This window comes from Nomascus leucogenys, chromosome 1a (genome assembly GCF_006542625.1).
Source record: "Nomascus leucogenys isolate Asia chromosome 1a, Asia_NLE_v1, whole genome shotgun sequence".
NCBI classification, from domain to species: Eukaryota; Metazoa; Chordata; class Mammalia; order Primates; family Hylobatidae; genus Nomascus; species Nomascus leucogenys.
Window position 1 is genome coordinate 41,669,536 of NC_044381.1, and position 18,881 is coordinate 41,688,416.

An 18,881-nucleotide genomic window follows, 5' to 3' on the forward strand; every position below is an offset into this window, starting at 1 on the left:
CTTTGTTCCTTACTCTGGTCTTAAACTCCTGGCCTCAAGCAATCCTCCCACCTTGGTTTTGGCCTCCTATAGGGCTGGGATTACAGGCATGAGCCACAGTGCCTGGCCTCTCAGGTATTTTCTAAGGTTCCAACAAGATGACTGGGTTAGCAGTCTATGGCCACTTCTTATCCCTTAATCTTTCAATGTCTCTCCTTTGCAGTTTAGGGTATTAATCTCTGTATGTAACATCACCTTGAATGTTTTACCATTCCTTCCTATCACAGATTTGTTCTGGTTGGTGAAGTAGACCAAGGTATGCCTGTGAGAATTGAAATAAATTTCATCACTGAGCAAGTTAGTTACTTAAACCTTCTAGAATCACCAAATACTTTAAATTCCCATTAAAAAGATAACAGTGGCAAATCTGTTGTGATCTGGGTTCTTATGATCCCTGGGGTTTTAGTTTCTCCTCCATACTGGCTGTGTAAAGAAGGCTTTTCATCTCAGGGAACACTGACAGTGAGTGGACCTGAGGAGGGAGCAGGAGGAAAGCAGCAAGGGGTATAGGGGGGTGTGTGTGTGTGTGTGTATGTGTTTCTCAGCTGTAGAATTCTGAGAGGCAGTCAAAACTGCCAACCTTCCTTTGTAGGACTAACTTTAGGCTGAGAGGGATTGGCTGAGTGAATCCTTTGATGACAGCTGCTGCAACACCTTGGTGGAGGTTTCTCTTGTCCCTGGCCACCAGACTTCACAGGGATTGCGCCAGTCTGTCTGACCATAATGCTACTACTGTACCAAGAGTGCCTAAATATTCATTTCTTAAATGTTTTTCAGCTTTACCATGTGCAAGCCCTATATTAACCCTGAGACCAAGGCCGGGCGTGGTGGCTCACGCCTGTAATCCCAGCACTTTGGGAGGCCGAGGCGGGCGGATCACGAGGTCAGGAGATCGAGACCACGGTGAAACCCCGTCTCTACTAAAAATACAAAAAATTAGCCGGACGTGATGGCGGGCGCCTGTAGTCCCAGCTACGCGGAGAGGCTGAGGCAGGAGAATGGCGGGAACCCGGGAGGCGGAGCTTGCAGTGAGCCAAGACTGCGCCACTGCACTCCAGCCTGGGCGACAGAGCGAGACTCCATCTCAAAAACAAAAACAAAAACAAAACAAAACAAAAAAAAAACCCTGAGACCAGCTAATTAAAGAGTTACTCTTCCTGACTCTTACCTCCTTATAACTGATGCTATTGACTGTTATTTTTATATGGTACCATCACGCCCTTCCCCCCAGACAATTATAAAGCTAGAGAATAAAAGCACAAAACAGAAAACGGCTGGGAAAATGGGTTGTGGATTACATCAGTCACAGAAAGTCTTAGCAAACAGGTGGAGAGAAATCTCCCAAGTAATCTTTGAAAACCTGCAGAACAGTAGGGCCCAGAGAGGGGGCCATGTCTGATCCACCACCTTTACTGGTAATGAGAGTTTCCCTGGAACATATCCATGCTCATTTGTTTACATATTGTTGTTGGGAAAAAGGCTTATGGAGTGCCTGCATAAACTGGCCATAAAAATATGGGACAATAAGTTGTGGAAAGCCACAAGAGGCCTCTGAGGAGGAAAGCCTTCTTATCGCCATTATGTTCCCATGCTCTGAGTGCAACCTGCTCTCTTATCTATAAACACTGTGCTCAAGGAGAAAGACACTCCTCTGAAACATTGAAATGTGGACAGACGTACAGGCTCCTAGTTAAGCCCGCTCCTACTAGCTACTCTCCAATAAGTTAAAGATATGCTGTTTAAGCACAAAGGAGATTCATTTAAACCGATATTGCTATAGATTACGCCTATGACATACTGCCTCCCTTTCACTGTTTCGCCCTAAACATCTGCTTCTTAGATCTACGTGATTGTACTCAATAAATCATGTGGAGACCAGAACTCTGGGCCTTGTGCAGCCTCCATTTTGCAACTGGCCCCCCGGCTCCCATCTTTATGAACTCTTAACCTGTCTCTTCTCTTCCTTTGTCGCCACTGGGCTTTGGGTACCCTATGGGTGGTGTTGAGGCTGGTCCCCAACATATTGTCTGTGGCTGCTTTCATGCTACAATGACAGAGCTGAATAGTTATGACAGAGAAGGTGTAGCCTATGATGCCTCAAATATTTACTATCTGGCCCTTTATAGAAAAAGGTTTCTAATTCCTGGTCTAAAGATAAAGGTAAGATACAAAAAAGTTCTGGCCAGGAATGGTGACTCATGCTGTAACCCCAGCACTTTGGGAGGCCAATGCAAGAGGACTGCTTGAGCCCAGGAGTTCAAGGCTGCAGTGAGTCATGACTGAACCACTGCACTCCAGCCTGGGCGATGGAGCAAGACCCCGTCTCTATTTAAAAAAAAAAAAAAAAAAAAGTTTTTTGATTCTGATAGAAGAATTCCAAATTATGATTTGGCAATAATACTATAGCATACAGTCCATATATCATAAGTGTAATTTCTCAAAGACTTGCCTACTGAGGCATACAAGCAAATATATAACCCAATTTTCAGAGGTAAAAATTTAGTCACCACTAACTTTGAAATATTGTTTCATTCTAGAAATTGGCTGGTGGAAAAAAATCAAACATGAAGATTGCAGTTTTGTTTTGTTTTTTTCTGCTTATCATTTTTCAAACTGACTTTGGACAAAATGAAGAAATTCCTAGGAAGCAAAGGAGGAAGATCTACCACAGAAGGTTGAGGAAAAGTTCAACCTCACACAAGCACAGATCAAACAGACAGCTTGGAATTCCACAAACAACAGTTTTTACACCAGTAGCAAGATTCCCTATTGTTAACTTTGATTATAGCATGGAGGAAAAGTTTGAATCCTTTTCAAGTTTTCCTGGAGTAGAATCAAGTTATAATGTGTTACCAGGTAAGAGAACACTATGAAAGAGAGACAGAAAGAGGGAGGAGGGTGAGAGATGGTATGGGGAAAGAGGAGAAAGGGAGAGAGGGAGAACATCTCCATGAAGATAATTTTCTAAAGAAAAACCCAGATTATTATATTACTTTTTGGTTTAATCTACAAACATACATTTTAAAATAATTTAAAAAATAGGGCCATGTGCGGTGGCTCACACCTGTAATCCCAGCACTTTGGGAGGCCGAGGTGGGCAGATCATGCGGTCAGGAGTTTACGACCAGCCTGGCCAACATGTTGAAAAAACCCCGTCTCTACTAAAAATACAAAATATTAGCCGGGTATGGTGGCATGTGCCTGTGATCCCAGCTACTCGGGAGGCTGAGGCACGAGAATTGCTCGAACCTGGGAGGTGGAGGTTGCAGTGAGCAGAGATCACGCCACTGCACTCCAGCCTGGGCGACAGAGCAAGACTCCATCTCGAGATTAAAAACAAAACAAAACAAAAAAAACCCAAAAAACCCAAAAACAACTTAAGGAACATATTTATAATTATTAGACAAAAATTACTTATCCTACCACTATATTTACAAAATCATAGTTATTGTGGTTTCTTTCCAGTATGTTTACTATGCATATATTTTAAATAGTTGTAATCCTAACATAGATAATATACATAAACATTTATAAACTACCTTTCCATTTATAACAATAGATCATCTAGAATACAGAAATAAATTATTCAGATGATTCTGTGAACATATGGCTATTACATATTTTCAACCAAAAATTTTCAACCACAAATAGAATTAAAGCCACTGAATTCATTTTATATAGGTTAAACCACTGACTTTTTAAAGATTTAAAAGACTAAAAATTCTGCCAAAGATTTCAATTAGGCATTTTTAAAAACTAGTATTAAATGGTTTACATTTTTCCAAATTTGGAAGGAAAAAGTATATTATAGACATATTACCATTAAATAAAACTTTCAAAAGAATAACAGAAAATATCACCATATAATGTTCTGTGGCCAGTATTTCATATATTGTCTCAATACAGCCAAATGCTTCTTCATTAATTATTTCCATGAATTTAACAGAAATAATATACAATTATCCTGAAAATAGGCAATTTAGGCCACACTTACAACATGATTGGGAAAAGAAAGGAAGAGAAATCAACTTAAAAAAATTGTAATAATAATGTACTCATAACTGCTAAAGAATGATGAGGTCAATTTTTTTAAAGTGGAAAGATAGCTAAGCTATAATAATGGAAAACGAAAAGGCCGAAAAAGAAGTATTCATAATGTGATCGCAAACTTGTTTAAAAAAATGTTTTTATATGTACTAAATGGTGGTATGCATAAAAATACAGAAGATATATACTATTTCCAAATTGTCCGAAAATATTTTCCAGTGATCTTACAGTACTTTTTAATTGTATCCTCACACATAACACAAAATTTACCATTTCATCCATTTTAAAGTGTACAATTCAATAGCATTTAGTACATTCACAATATTGTGCAACCATCACCACTATCTTGTTTCTGCACATTTTCGTCCCACCAAAAGGAAACTCTGTAACTAAACTCCTCATTTCTCCCCACTCCCAGCCCTTGGCAACCACTAATCTGTTCTCTCTGTCTCTATGAATTTGCCTATTCTGGAAGTTTCATGTAAATGGAATCACATAATATGTGGCCTTGTGTATCTGACATCTTTACTTAATATAATGTTTTTAAAGTTCATCTGTGATTAGCCTGTATCAGAACTTCATTCCTTTTTATGGCTGAATAATATTCCATTGTACAGCTATACCATATTTGTTTATCCATATTGTTTACCAGTTGATGAACATCTGGGCTATTTCCAGCTTTTGGCTATCATGAATAACACAGCTATGAACATTAATATAAGTTTTCTTTCAACACCTGTTTTCAATTCTTTTGGGTATATACTTAGGAGGGGAACTGTTGGGCCATTTGGTAATTCTATATTTAATTTATTGATGAACTGCCAAATGTTTTCCAAAGTGGCTATGCTGTTATATACCCACCAGCAATGGAAGAGGACTCTAGTTTCTCTACATTCCTGCCAACAATTGTTATTTATTTTTAATTATAGCTGTTCTTGTATGAAGTAGTATCTCATTGTGCTTTTGATTTGCATTTCCCTAACAACTAATGATGTTAAGCATATTTTTATGTGCATGTTGTCTATCTGCATATCTTCCTTGGAGAAATATCTATTCAACCCCTATGCCTATTTCTTTCTTCTTTTAAGAGATGGGGTCTTGCTCTGCTGCCCAGGCTGGAATACAGTGGTACAATCATAGCTCACTGCAGTCTTGAACTTCTGGGCTTCAGTGATGCTCTGCCTCAGCCTCCCAAGTAGCTGGGACTACAAGAATGCACCATCACACTGGCTAACTTTTTAACTCTTTTTGTAGAGACAGCATCCCATTATGTTGTCCAGGCCGGTCTCAAATTCCTGGCCCCAAGAAATCTTCCCTCCTTGGCCTCCCAAAGTGCTGGAATTACAGGCGAGAGCCACTGTATTGGGCAAGTTTTGCCCATTTTTTAATTGCATTGCCTTTCTGTAGTTGAGTTGTAAGAGTTCTTTATGAATATTCTGGATATCAGGACCTTATCAGATATATAATTTCACATATTCTCTCCCATTGTGTACACCATCCTTTCACTTTCTTAACAATGTCCTTTGATGCACCAAATTTTTAATTTTGATAAAGTCTAATTAATCTTTTTCTTTAGGTGTCATATCTAAGAATCCACTGCCAAATATAAGGTCATAAAGATTTTCCCCTATGGATTTTTCTAAGAGTGTTGTAGCCTTAGCTCTTATATTTAGAGCAAAGGTCTAAATATAAGATATATTAGGTCTTTGATCCATTCTGAGCTAATGTTTGTATTTGGTGAAAGTTAGGAATTCAGCTTCATTCTCTTACTGGTGTTGTCCCAGCACCAGTTGTTGAAGATTGTTCTTTCCTCCACTGAATGGTCTTGACGCCCTTCTTGAAGATCAATTGTTCATAGATGTATGTCTGACTTTCAATGTCCCATTGGCCTATACGTCTATCCTTATATTACTATCACACTGCCAAAAGCTGATTATCGAATCTTTATAGTGAGCTTTTTGAAATCTGGAAGTGTGAGATCTCCAACTTTGTTCTTTTTTCTCAAGATTGCTTTGGTTATTTGGGATCCCCCATAGTTCCACATGAATTTAAGGATCAGCTTTTCCATTTCTGCAAAAAAAAGGCCATGGAAATCTTCATAGGGTGTAGTGCTTTTGATAACCTGGAAGAAACTCATCTGTGTATTTTTGTTCAGAGGAGGAATTGGGTAGGTGGGATTAGCCTATTGCAAGTATCCAAATGAGAGATGGGTAGGGCCTGAATTGGGCTGAGTTAGTGGTCAGGGAAAGGAGGGGACTAATGTGAGAGGCTCATTTGGGGGTGGAACTTGGGGCAGTGGCTCAGATGGAGGAAAGTTATCTGGAATGACACCAGGGTTGGAAGAAAAACATCCCCTCTAATATTCTCCTCAGCTTTCTAATGGCCTGCTTAGCTGATACACTTATCCACATATCTACAATCTTGTATGTAGGGAAATGAATATATGCACTGCATCGTGCACTTTGTTTATTTATTTATTTATTTAGAGACAGTCTTGCTCTGTCGCCCAGGCTGGAGTGCAGTGGAACGATCTTGGCTCACTGCAACCTCCACCTCCTGGGTTCAAGCGATTCTCATGCCTCAGCTTTCTGAGTAGCTGGGACTTCAGCCATGTGCCACCACACTCGGCTAATTTTTGTATTTTTAGAGGAGATGGGGTTTCACCATGTTGCCCAGGCTGGTCTCAAACTCTTGGTCTCAAGTTACCTCAGCCTCCCAAAGTGCTGGGATTACAGGCATAAGCCACCGTGCCCAGACAGTATTATACACTTTAAAAGGGTGAATATTACAGTATGTGAATCATATTTCAATAGCATAATAAACCATAAAAGAGATAGCTCAGTGTCTCATTGAGAAGCATCATGGAAGCATGCTGTCTGGTTTCACCTGTTCCCATATGCACATCAAGGGTGGGCTGTGAGCTCATCATTAGTGCTAGCTTAGCTCTCTGGTCACATGATGGAACTGGATTGGCTGGCGGCTTGGGAAGTCTGGTGTGGCCATACAATTTGCTTTGGTCAGTATAATTAGACACTTTTAGAGCTCATGTGTGATTTGTAACCTCACATTCTCACTACCGCAGTGATCAGGACAGCCTGCTTATAGATGAATCCTGAGTGAATATGATGAGCTGAGCCCCTGTGTCCCCACATTAAACACAAAGTATAAATGAAAAATAATTGAGATTTGGGGATTGTTTGTTGATGTTGTATAATTTAATCTATCCTGATGGATACAAAATGGAAGCACAGTTCGGCCCCAAGTTACCATGAGGAGTTCACTCTTAGAGCCTACGTGAAAGGGCTGAGAGAAGAGCTTGTGAAAAGCATTTCAGCATTTCTTATGTCTATACGACATTTTTTACCCTATACATGAATGCACATAGAATTCTATTCTTGTGTGGTTAGAGCAGTTTGACTTCACATTGTGTTTACTTCCATTCACAGTTGCTGATAATCACATAAGAAATTTAAATTTGTGCTTTTGTTTTTTTCTAGGAAAGAAGGGACACTGTTTGGTAAAGGGCATAACCATGTACAACAAAGCTGTGTGGTCGCCTGAGCCCTGCACTACCTGCCTCTGCTCAGACGGAAGAGTGCTTTGTGATAAAACCATGTGCCATCCCCAGAGGTGCCCCCAAACAGTTATACCTGAAGGGGAATGCTGCCCGGTCTGCTCAGCTACTGGTACAGAGATTTAGTTAAGCAAAATATCAGTGTGTGATTAATCTTTAACTTCCATTTTTTTGTTGTTACTAATTTTAGATTAAAATTGCAATACATTAGTCATCTGAGTACTTAAAATATTGGCAAAATGCTGATTAACATAGAAAATATCTGGAAAACTGTATGGTAGGGGATATAAATAATAGACTGTGGCTTTGTAGTTCTAGCTCTATCAGATTCAGTAAACTTGGATGAGATTACATTCCACATTTGACTCTCAGCTTTAGAGATCTGGTAACAGAATTTCTACAACTAACAGATCCTGAATTCTTATTGAGTTAAGGGCTCTGCTTTGGTCTATATGTGCATTATCCCACTTAATCCAACGCAAACGTGGCTTTATCACCTTGAAGCCAGGGTAAACAAAGGAAGAGTGATTTGCATCTAAAGAGAACAAAGCCCCAACCCTCTGGCCATACCCAACCACTCAAAGGCAGCACAGGAACCCACATCACTGCTCGGATAATCCCAGGAAAATGCAGAAGTGTAGCCTGAAGCATGATTTTCTCATGTGGCACTTCTGTGTGCAGGAGATCACAGCGCGGGTTTTGTTGGCTGCTCATGGACCCCTTCTCCAATGAGGCTTATACCTGACTGAATGAAGAACCCTTGGGAGGGAGGCCCAGTCTCCTCTGAGAAAAGCCTAACCAACACCTTATGAAAATAAGCAAATAAATACTTGTTAAATAATTGGCTGGGAAGGGATAGGGACTTGTCTATAACCAAGGTAGATTGCTCCCATACACACAGATGATCACAGGGTAGGTGTCCACAAAAGTCTCCTTGCCAGGAAAAACTTTTGACTATTTAGAAATTGTATTTTGCTATATACTACCAAATATTTCACTAATGTTTAAAAAGAGTTAGGAAAAAAGTGTTCAATGAAATGGATTCCTTGGAGTGAAATAAATACAAGGTTTACAAAGTAAGAGTCACAAATTCTCAAGAAATTTTTTCAGAAGACTTGGAGTATTCTTGAAATGTAGTTATTTTGGAAAAATAAACTTGGATATACAGGAAGGATTTTAAATGTTTCAATATGATAGCTTTAGTTTCCTTTTACTAACTTTTTCCTATTCTTCTTCTGCATGTTTTGCTAGAGATGTGAAAAAATAATTCACAGACTTTATAATACATACTGAATTGATATCTCAAGTAATTTCTCCAAATAATTATATTTCCTGAGTTCTTTTTGGGAGTAGTTTATATATAGTGTTAAATAAAGGTAGGCAGATGATTAAGTAAATTTTTAAATCTTGATGGAAGAAAATGTATGCACTCTGGCTGGACACGGTAGGTCACACCTGTAATCCCAGCACTTTGGGAGGCTGAGGCGGGAGGATCACAAGGTCAGGTGTTCGAGACCAGCCTGGTCAACACGGTGAAACCCCATCTCTACTAAAAATAGAAAAATTAGCCTGGCATGGTGGCGGGGTGCCTGTAATCCCAGCTACTTGGGAGGCTGAGGCAGAAGAATCGCTTGAACCAGGGAGGCGGAGGGTGCAGTGAGCCGAGATCATGCCACTGCATTCCAGCCTAGGCGACAGAGCAAGACTCTGTCTCGGGGGGGAAAAGATATTATGCACTGTGAAATCAGTTCTTCCTAGAACTGTTTACCCAGAGAGTGAATTTGAATCTAGTCTTTGTCTTGTCTTCCCCACTTTCTGCCAAAGATTTTACAGCTAAATATAAATGTAGATTAACTGTCTACTATCATTTATTCTACTCCCACCATCCTGGAAGTATAAACAGCACTCCTGTGCATATGTCTAAGTTAAAGCAACATCACTTAAGTCCAGAATGTCATTTGTAAGTCTCAGGTAGTAAAGATGATTTAAGTATCGAGTCTTGGAGAGAGAAGGCAGAAAACTTTCTCTCTATAATTCTGAATTTCAGAGGATGACATTATGATGCCATGGACAAAAATAATGACAAATCTATAAACAAAAGTTGGGTTCACTGCTATAAGCAAGTAAAATATACACCTGTTCCACTTTTTTAATGTCTGGTAAACAGTCTTCAAATTCTCACATTAGCAATAGCTCCAGTGAACAGAACAGTATCTATTATAAAGGTATCACATCTGATTATAACACAATCTCACAACAGGATTGCTTACCATTTTGCCTCATGTGGCAATATTATTCCCTCCTTAGTCACCAGGTAGCATATGTTAGCAAAAATAAGCATTAAGTTATTTAATATAAAAATTAGTATTAAGGCCCACAGGTGAATAAAATGTCTGTAACAGATCTTACAAAATAGAAATAAAGTGTCTATTAAAACTTTTTAAGCAAAAATTTCAAGGTGCATTTCATCTTTAAGTTGCACTCAAATACTTGGAGGGAATAATATTTACTAACCTCATTTTCATTATGATTTTTTCTTTTATTAATATCATCAACTTATCTCTGCTACCTCATCCTTGCGTGGTCATTAGTCTCCTATTCTCTACTCAGTGGTATAGCATTAAATGATAGAAATGAATTTTCTGGTGATTCTTCAGAACAAAGAGAACCTACCAATTTACTTCATAAGCAACTGCCACCTCCTCAGGTGGGAATGGACCAAATAGTAAGAAAAGAAGCACTTCAATCTGAGGAGGATGAAGAAGTGAAAGAAGAAGATACAGAGCAAAAGAGAGAGACCCCTGAATCTAGAAATCAGGGGCAACTTTACAGTGAGGGGGACAGCAGAGGAGGAGACAGAAAGCAGAGGCCTGGAGAGGAGAGGAGGCTGGCACACCAGCAACAACGCCAAGGAAGGGAGGAGGAGGATGAGGATGAGGAGGAGGAGGGTGAGGAGGGTGAGGAGGATGAGGAGGACGAGGAGGACCCGGTAAGAGGAGATATGTTCCGAATGCCCTCTCGATCCCCGCTTCCTGCTCCTCCCAGAGGCACACTGCGCCTGCCAAGCGGGTGCTCTCTGTCCTACAGGACCATCAGCTGCATCAACGCCATGCTTACCCAGATACCACCGCTGACAGCACCACAGATAACAAGTCTGGAGCTCACTGGTAAGAGATGTTGACTTCTGCTTTATTTTGTGCTTTAAAAGTAAATGACTCTTAGCAGCTGGGCACAGTGGCTCACGCCTGTAATATCAGCACTTTGAGAGGCTGAGGTGGCCAGATCACCTGAGGTCAGGGGTTCGAGACCAGCCTGGACAATATGGTGAAACCCCATCTCTACCAAAAATACAAAAATTAGGCGGACGTGGTGGGGCACACCTATAATTCCAGCTACTCAGAAGGCTGAAGCAGGAGAATCGTTTGAATCCAGGAGGCGGAGGTTGCAGTGAGCTGAGATTAAGCCACTGTTTTCTAGCCGGGGCACTTGAGTGAGACTCTATCTCAAAGAAAAAAAAAAAGTAAATGACTCTTAGCCACGTGCAGTTGTATACACTTGTAGTCCCAGCTACTCGGGAGGCTGAGGTGGGGGAATGGCTTCAGCCTAGTTTGAGACCAGTCTAGGCAACAGAGAGAGATCCTGTCTCTTAAAAAAAAAAAAAAAAAGTGAACGATTCTCATTGGTCTATGAAGATTGTATTTTAATTTCATCCTAAAAATTGATCCTGAATAGACTAATTTCATAATCTTCAAATATATAAACTTTGCAGAAGAGATAGCTCTTTACTGCAGAATAGCAGTTAGGTATAAAGCAAACTCCTCCAAATCAAATGATGATTTCCTACTGATGTTTCTTAAAAATCAGCTTTAATGAGGTATAATTTATATGTAGTAAAACTTATTTTTAGTATATAGTTCTGAGTTTTGACAAACACACAGTCATGTAACCACCACCAAAACTGAGCTATAGGACATTCTATCACTCCCCAAAATTCCTTGTTTCCCCCTCCACCAGTCACTGGCCACCACAGAACACTGATCTGTTTTCTGTCTCTACAGCCCAGAGTGCCACATAAATGGAATCATACAATACATAGCCCTTTCAGTCTGGCTTCCAATGTTTTTGAAAGCCACCCATTTTGTTTTGTGTATCAGTAGTTCATTCCTCTCTTCTGCCAAGTAGTGTTCCATTATGTGGATGGGGCAAGGTTTCATCTGAGTTGTTTCCAGTTTCGGGTGATTATGTGTAAAGTTGCTACAAACAACCACGTACAGATGTTTGTGTGGACCTAAGTGTTCATTTCTCTAGGGCAATGCCCAGGAGTGGGACTGCGGATATGGTAAATACATGTTTAAGTTTATAAGAAAATGCCCGACAGCTCTCTAAGGTGGCTGTTCCTTTCCCACCTGCGTGCTGGGGAGCTCCTGCCTCTCTGCAGCCTGCCAGCACTTGGTACTGTCAGTTGTTTTTTCCCCTCATTTTTGACATTCTAGTGGGAATGTGGTCATCTAGACCTTTTTCCCATGTTTCCATAGGACCACTAGGGAGGGCTCTGAGTGGAAGAACAGCAGGACCAGGTGTGAGAGGCTGGCTGGTGGGGACACTTTGGGTGCTGGGAGCAGCAGGAGCATTCATCTGGGTAATGAGGCCCCCATACCAGGGGTGGCCCTGGAGATGCTGGGGTGAGGAGAGCTGAAAAGGTCAACACATTTGTGCAGGGATGGCCATCTGTGACAGCGCACTGCCAGTGTCAAACATAATAGAAGCTTCCATGGCCTCTCTGACAAAGGATTTCATCCTACTTTCATATCATCACCTAAGGAACTCCTCTCATGCTCAGCAAAGTCCCTTCCTCCTGTGGCCTGTACATCAGGTATGCTCTGCCCTAAGAAAACCAAATTTGTGAAAGTCTAAAGTCTTGGAAAAGATAAATGACCCACACTGAGCTATACTGTTATGGTTTTATAAGAAGGTCACCATGTGACTTTTATGGTATGTACTACTGGTATGCTCACTTTCTGGGTTTAAAAATCGACTACTGAACTTAACTAAATGTTAAAACAAAAACCCATAAAATTAAAGCATACAGGAACCTTTGCAGATTGAAGCCATAGAGGCATAACATTAGATCTGAGAGAGTCTGGGAGATGATCTCCCCAAGCTTCTTATGCAGAGATGGAGACAGGCTCAGAGGAGGTGAGTGATTTGCATGAGCATTCATGGACAAAAACAGAGGCATGTTTCTAGTCCAAGAAAATGGCTATGGGAAAATATGAAGAATAAAAATCAGTTTCTGTGTAACCTTCCACACCTTTCTTGTAAATGTACAATGTTACCAGTACTCTCCAGCAGACCACATTCTGGCTCTGTTAAGCATCTTCATCTAAACCATGATATACTTACAGCTTGAAGAAAATGTCAACTATGTTAAACCATTTATTTCCAGCCTGTTACTTTTCTGAACATGCTTTGGTTGTATAATATATATTCTGTCCTTGTTCTGAGTATTGCTTTCTCCTCCAGACAAAGCTCTCTTGATATCTATGCACACATGCCCATACATGTGTGTACATGTATGTATATGCACACATGCCTAAAACATAACCGCTGTGTGTCCTAGGCAATTCCATCGCCTCCATCCCAGATGAAGCATTTAATGGATTACCAAACTTGGAAAGGCTTGATCTGAGCAAAAATAATATCACTTCTTCAGGCATAGGTCCAAAAGCATTCAAGGTAAATACATGCTCTGATTTGTCTATCTGGACGAATGGTTTCACTATGACTTGCATTGGTTGGAGATGGGGAAGGGAGGAAAAGGAAAATGCTCCTAATTGGTAGTCTTCTTCTAAGAAAGTTTCCTCTCTGATGTCCCTAAATTAGATTCAAGTTTTCTCTTGAATATAGTTTACTATTTTACATACTTTCAGCTTTGCCATAAGGACACCAACAATAGCATCAGTGACAAAAGTAATGATTTTAATTTATGGAGTAGTTTCTCCCCAAGTAACTGAAAACATGCTAAAATCTGGTCTCTTAGCATATGAAGTATTTTCTGGAAATAAATTGAGCCTATCTGGAACCTCTATTAACATTTTTCAGGCCAGCAAGACACTGCTTCCTTTTTTTGTGTGTGCAATGAACAAAACCTGATGGAGGATACTTTGGCAGAAGGGGGTTCTGGAAAAACAAATAGGCTCAGATAAAAATTAGGGATAGCTTGGGAAAGAAGAGGGAAAGAGAGAGAACAGGAAACAGCATAGAATAAAGCTTTGAAAGATACAGATTGGACTAATTATATATTCAAAAAAAAAAAAAAAAAACAGGCCGGGCACAGTGGCTCACGCCTGTGATCCCAGCACTTTGGGAGGCCAAGATGGGCAGATCACAAGGTCAGGAGTTTGAGACCAGCCTGGCCAACATGGTGAAACCCTGTCTCTATTAAAAATACAAAAAATTAGCTAAGCGTGGTGGCACGCGCCTATAGTTCCAGCTACTCGGGAGGCTAAGGCAGGAGAATCGCTTGAATTTGGGAGGCGGAGGTTGCAGTGAGCCAAGATCGTGCCATTGCACTCCAGCCTGGGCAACAGAGGAAGACCCTGTCTCAAAAAACAAAAAGGAGAAAAGAAGAGATAATTCAAGGAATTTCAGAGCCAAGAGAGAAGGGGTTTATGTTTGTAAACAAAAACTCATAAATGTGTGTGTTTGAAAAGCCAAAAATAAAGCACACTATATCCCACTAAGTGAAACTGTTACTCCCTTGGACAGTCTTCCGGGTCTTCCACCCACTCTTCAGACAAATCACTGGCCTCTTCTATTCTTAGTTCCTGTTTCTTTTCTGGAGTCTAGGCTGGCAGATAAGAGGGTTCTACACTCCCATCCCAGATGTACTTCATGCTATCCATCCTTCTCCTAGAAAATGGCTAGCATTAGGGGGTCCTTTTCCTATTTGACCAAGAGAAAAACACTGTAAGAGATTACCTCCTTTTCTTGCTTTGGAATTCTGTGTCCCATTCCAAAACTGTTGAAATTTGAATATGATCACTGGAGAAGTGAATCATTCCATGGGACTTTACTAAAACCTACCCAACCACAGTTCCCCACTTGTGGTGGTACAGGCTAGGTTTGACCAATGAACACACAATACAAATGTGAAAAAGACACTTTACCAGACAGTCAACTGGATGCCATATTGGAATAGCTTGTGATATCTGTAGTCCTTGGTTTTGAAAAATTTCCACAGTAATTAGTGTTATTTTATGACCTTTCTGGAGTAGATAAAAAACTGAGGTTTACAAGAATGTTTAAAGGATTGATTGTTATCTTAATTGTTAGCATCCATGACAGCTTCAGATTACTGCATGATTTCATAAAATTTCTGTCTATTGCTGTAAAGGTGGAAACCTAAGATCTAGCAAGAATGACCAATCCAGTAGTTATGGCAGCTTTCTCTCACTTTCTAAAGCTGCAATATAAACGTGGTGAGTAAGCTACAAAATAATCAAATGTAGTCTGTTGAAAATCCCTGAGAATCAATGCTATTACCAGGATCAATATCAACCGGGCAGGGGGAATATGGGGTTTGCTGTGTGGCCTGGACATTACTGTCTAAGCCTAAGGAAGGATAGGTTTGTGAGACTTTTAGTCACGACCATTATGTGAAATGTGACTGCACAGCTGTGACTAGATAAAAAAGTAACTTTGAGATTTGCTTTTTAAGCTTCTGAAGAAGTTAATGCGTTTGAATATGGATGGAAATAATTTGATACAGATTCCTTCACAATTGCCATCTACATTAGAAGAACTTAAAATCAATGAGAACAATCTTCAGGCTATTGATGAAGAAAGTTTATCAGGTATTTAGTATTTGTTTTTCAATGATATGCTTCCTTATAATCTCTCTTATATAGTCTTGTAGAAATTTTATTTACAGTATTGCCAAATGAATAAATAGTAAATATTTTTAGGTCACTTAACCATTTGAGTTGATAAAACTTCTTTTAACTATTGACTGGTAAAATGTAAAATGAATTTTAAACTGCCTATTGTCTTTGTACCCTACCCATGAATAACATTGTTTCTCAATGATTCCAGGTTCTTATTATTCACAAGACAATAAATTTACTACAAATCCAAAATATGTGAAGAATTACACTAAATATTCCCCGCACTGCCGTGTGTTTTGTGTTATGGATCGACAATTTTGTCGGTTCTTCGTAGCGACTAACCAGTGCCATGGTTTGTTGATTGGATCTCCTTTATCACTCTGATAGTCAACAGACCCCACCCACAACTCTTGCTGCCTCCATACACCTTGCTATTTTAATTTATCATGTGCTGGAACCTAGTGGGAATTATGCATGAAATATGAATAAACAGGCACTGCATATGCAGCTGAGATGCTGTCCTACAAAGAAAGCACATGCTCTTCATGGTATTAACTTTGACTTTGGCAATTTTCTGCCTGAGAGGGCTTGGGCTGGAACTTCTGTACTTGTATGTCACTGAAGTCCTGCTAACTCCACACCCCACAGCATGTGGATGCGAGGCTCCCACCGTGACCTAGCTTTCTGACAGCCTTTAGTGAGCGTGCCCCATGTTCTGTGCACTCGACATTGCTGGAACTGGCCCCTCTTCTGCTTGTTTCTGGACTGTGTTAGACAGCTGAAGTTGTCATATTGTGACTCTGTATAGAAGAGGCTTTATCACATTTTACTTTTCATGAATTCTAGCTAATGCCTTTGATTATACTGTGTACTTTTTTGAGACAAGGACTGCCTACCTTTTCTTTTTATCTTCCTAATAGTCTAGTATAGCTCTTGAGGTACAGTGCTCAACACTGTCTGTTTACTTGCTTTGAAACATATTTATTATGTTATTTATTAAACAAAGCCTTTAAAGGAATAAAACAGTTCAATTATTTCCTGTAACTCCCAAAGAACTTCACAGGAACAAAACACTTCTGGTATTAAGAAAAGAACAATAATAATGAGAATTGCCAAATCTGAGGATTAGTTATGAAAATACTCAATTTCCAGACGGATTTCAGGACACACAGAAAAACATTAATAAACACAAATTTCGATGCAGACTGCCAAATGGGAAAGACATTAGAAATTCAGTTTCTAACTGCTGAAGACCAAAGGGTGTCAGCAATTTAGAACAACTGTACTAACAGGCTGTATATGAACTATATGTCAGTCACACTTTTAGTTGGGTTATCAAAACGAGACGTTATAAAACATGCACTCCTGATTGTGAAGGTGCTTTCACACACCCCTGGAACTGCCTTCCAGAGTACTCTTCTCCCTCACTCACAAATGCTTCTAGATTCCCAGAGTGTTGACAGGAAGCCGGGGTGAATGGGCTGCCTGCCTGCCTTTCTTAGCCCACTTTTCTCCACAGTCCGAGCACCCGAGGAGCCTTGGCCCCATGCCGGCAGTGCTTTCTGTCCTCCGGCTCAGATACCCCTGCTGCACTCCCTAGGTGGGCTCAGTTCTAAGAGAGCTACTGCAGTACCGGCCCCTCGGGGGCTGGGCTCCCCCTGGCTGGGAGTCCTGATGCTGTGGAGGTCAGGCTGGCTGCCAGGAGTGCTGTGAGGCCACCCTGCTTCTGTGTGGAAGCAGGTGGCCCACTGCTCTCCCGTCATCTCTCTTGGGGCGGCTCCTCACTCATGACCTTTCAGATTATAGCTCCAGAGAGTGGGAAGGAAGGCACTCCAGGGAGAGAAAACAGCACAAAGGTGCAAATAAATGAGACAATTTGGGATACTGTGGGAGCTGCAAGCAGGCACGGTGAAGGTGAAGGAAAGGCAACGAGCAGCACAAGGGGCTGCACACACCTTGCTGAAGGGCAGGGAATTCATCTGCAGCAGGAGCAGAGTCCACCTGAGATGTGCACATGTGTTATGGAGAAAGGGAAGGACTTACAATTGAGAGAGAGGTGTGAAAGGTAGAGGGAGGGACAGCGGAGGAAACCCAGGCATGCTTTAAAACCATTTTTGTTGTCACTAATGACTGAAACAACCAAACCAGGGGCCCTGGAGGCTGCTCCAGTGGATGATCATATGATGCTGCCTGCCAGGAACAGCGAGGCACCTGCCATGTCCACAGCCTGTCATGGTACCACCCACCATGGAAGACTTCCTGTTTCCTGTCCATGAATTCTTTCAACATCTACCTCAAGTCTCACCTACAAGAAACGTTCTCTAGCTCTATCCTATTTCCTGTTACCTCCTACTTCCTATATATACCAGAGAATAATTGCAAAAGAAAACACAGTGTCCTGAATTTGCACTGTTTCTCTCTTTTTCTCTTAGTCATGTAATGGCCATTAGTTCATTTCTGTTATCTATTTTTCAATGAAAAACTTCCACTGCATTTCAGAACTTCACCTATGTACTAGAGAAAGATGTCAGGTTCTCAGTACCTTTAGTTTTGGAAATTAAAGAGAATATGAGGAAATATAACCACTTATCACAATTTACTGGCTGGCTTGGCTACTTCCTGTTGCTCAGCACTTCCATTAATCCTAAGCACCACCACCAGGTTAACCTTTGTAAAATGTGGCCCTTGTCCTGCCATCCCCATCTTGCTGCCTAGAGAATGAGAGCCAGACGTTGTTGTCCAGGGTGCAAAGGCCCTCCTAGAATTAGCTGAGTGTGGTGGCGGGGGCCTGCAATGCCAGCTACTTGGGAGGCTGAGGCAGGAGAATTGCTTGAACCCGGGAGGCAGAGGTTGCAGTGAGCCAAGACCATGCTATTGCACTCCAGCCTGGGTGACAGAGCGAGACTCTGTCTCTAAATAAAATAAAATAAAATAAAATTTAAAAATGTAAAAAAAGGCCCTCCCAGTGTACTTCTCTCTGAGCACCAACCTTCACTTCACTGTGCACAGCCACTCCAGGGCTAGTCTCCTCTCCCACTGAGCAAACCCACATGGTCTTTCACCTACATGTGCTCAGCTGGCTATTTCAGCTTGGAAGTTCCTCCTACTTCTATCTCTTTCTGTCTGTAGGAGCTTGGCACTTTCTTTTTTTTTTTTTTTTTTTTTTTTTTGAGACGGAGTCTTGCTCTGTCCCCCAGGCTGGAGTGCAGTGGCGCGATCTCAGCTCACTGCAAGCTCCGCCTCCCAGGTTCACGCCATTCTCCTGCCTCAGCCTCCCGAGTAGCTGGGACTACAGGCACCCGCCACCACGCCCGGCTAATTTTTTGTATTTTTAG

At 41.0% G+C, this 18,881-nt stretch overlaps 2 protein-coding genes across 2 annotated transcripts in view; one reads left to right on the forward strand and one right to left on the reverse strand.

Moving 5' to 3' along the window:
* CENPP (centromere protein P) overlaps positions 1-18,881 on the reverse strand; it is a 295,669-nt gene that overhangs the window by 87,000 nt on the left and 189,788 nt on the right. The gene's annotated exons all lie outside the window — the stretch shown is intronic.
* The window catches only part of ECM2 (extracellular matrix protein 2), a 41,707-nt gene that overhangs the window by 11,484 nt on the left and 11,342 nt on the right, over positions 1-18,881 (forward strand). The window contains exons 2-6 of the mRNA XM_003260488.2: positions 2,577-2,895; positions 7,584-7,772; positions 10,318-10,827; positions 13,281-13,396; positions 15,381-15,516. Of these exons, the coding sequence (XP_003260536.1) occupies positions 2,604-2,895; positions 7,584-7,772; positions 10,318-10,827; positions 13,281-13,396; positions 15,381-15,516 (1,243 nt within the window). The 5' untranslated portion in view covers positions 2,577-2,603. The remainder of the gene's footprint in view (positions 1-2,576; positions 2,896-7,583; positions 7,773-10,317; positions 10,828-13,280; positions 13,397-15,380; positions 15,517-18,881) is intronic.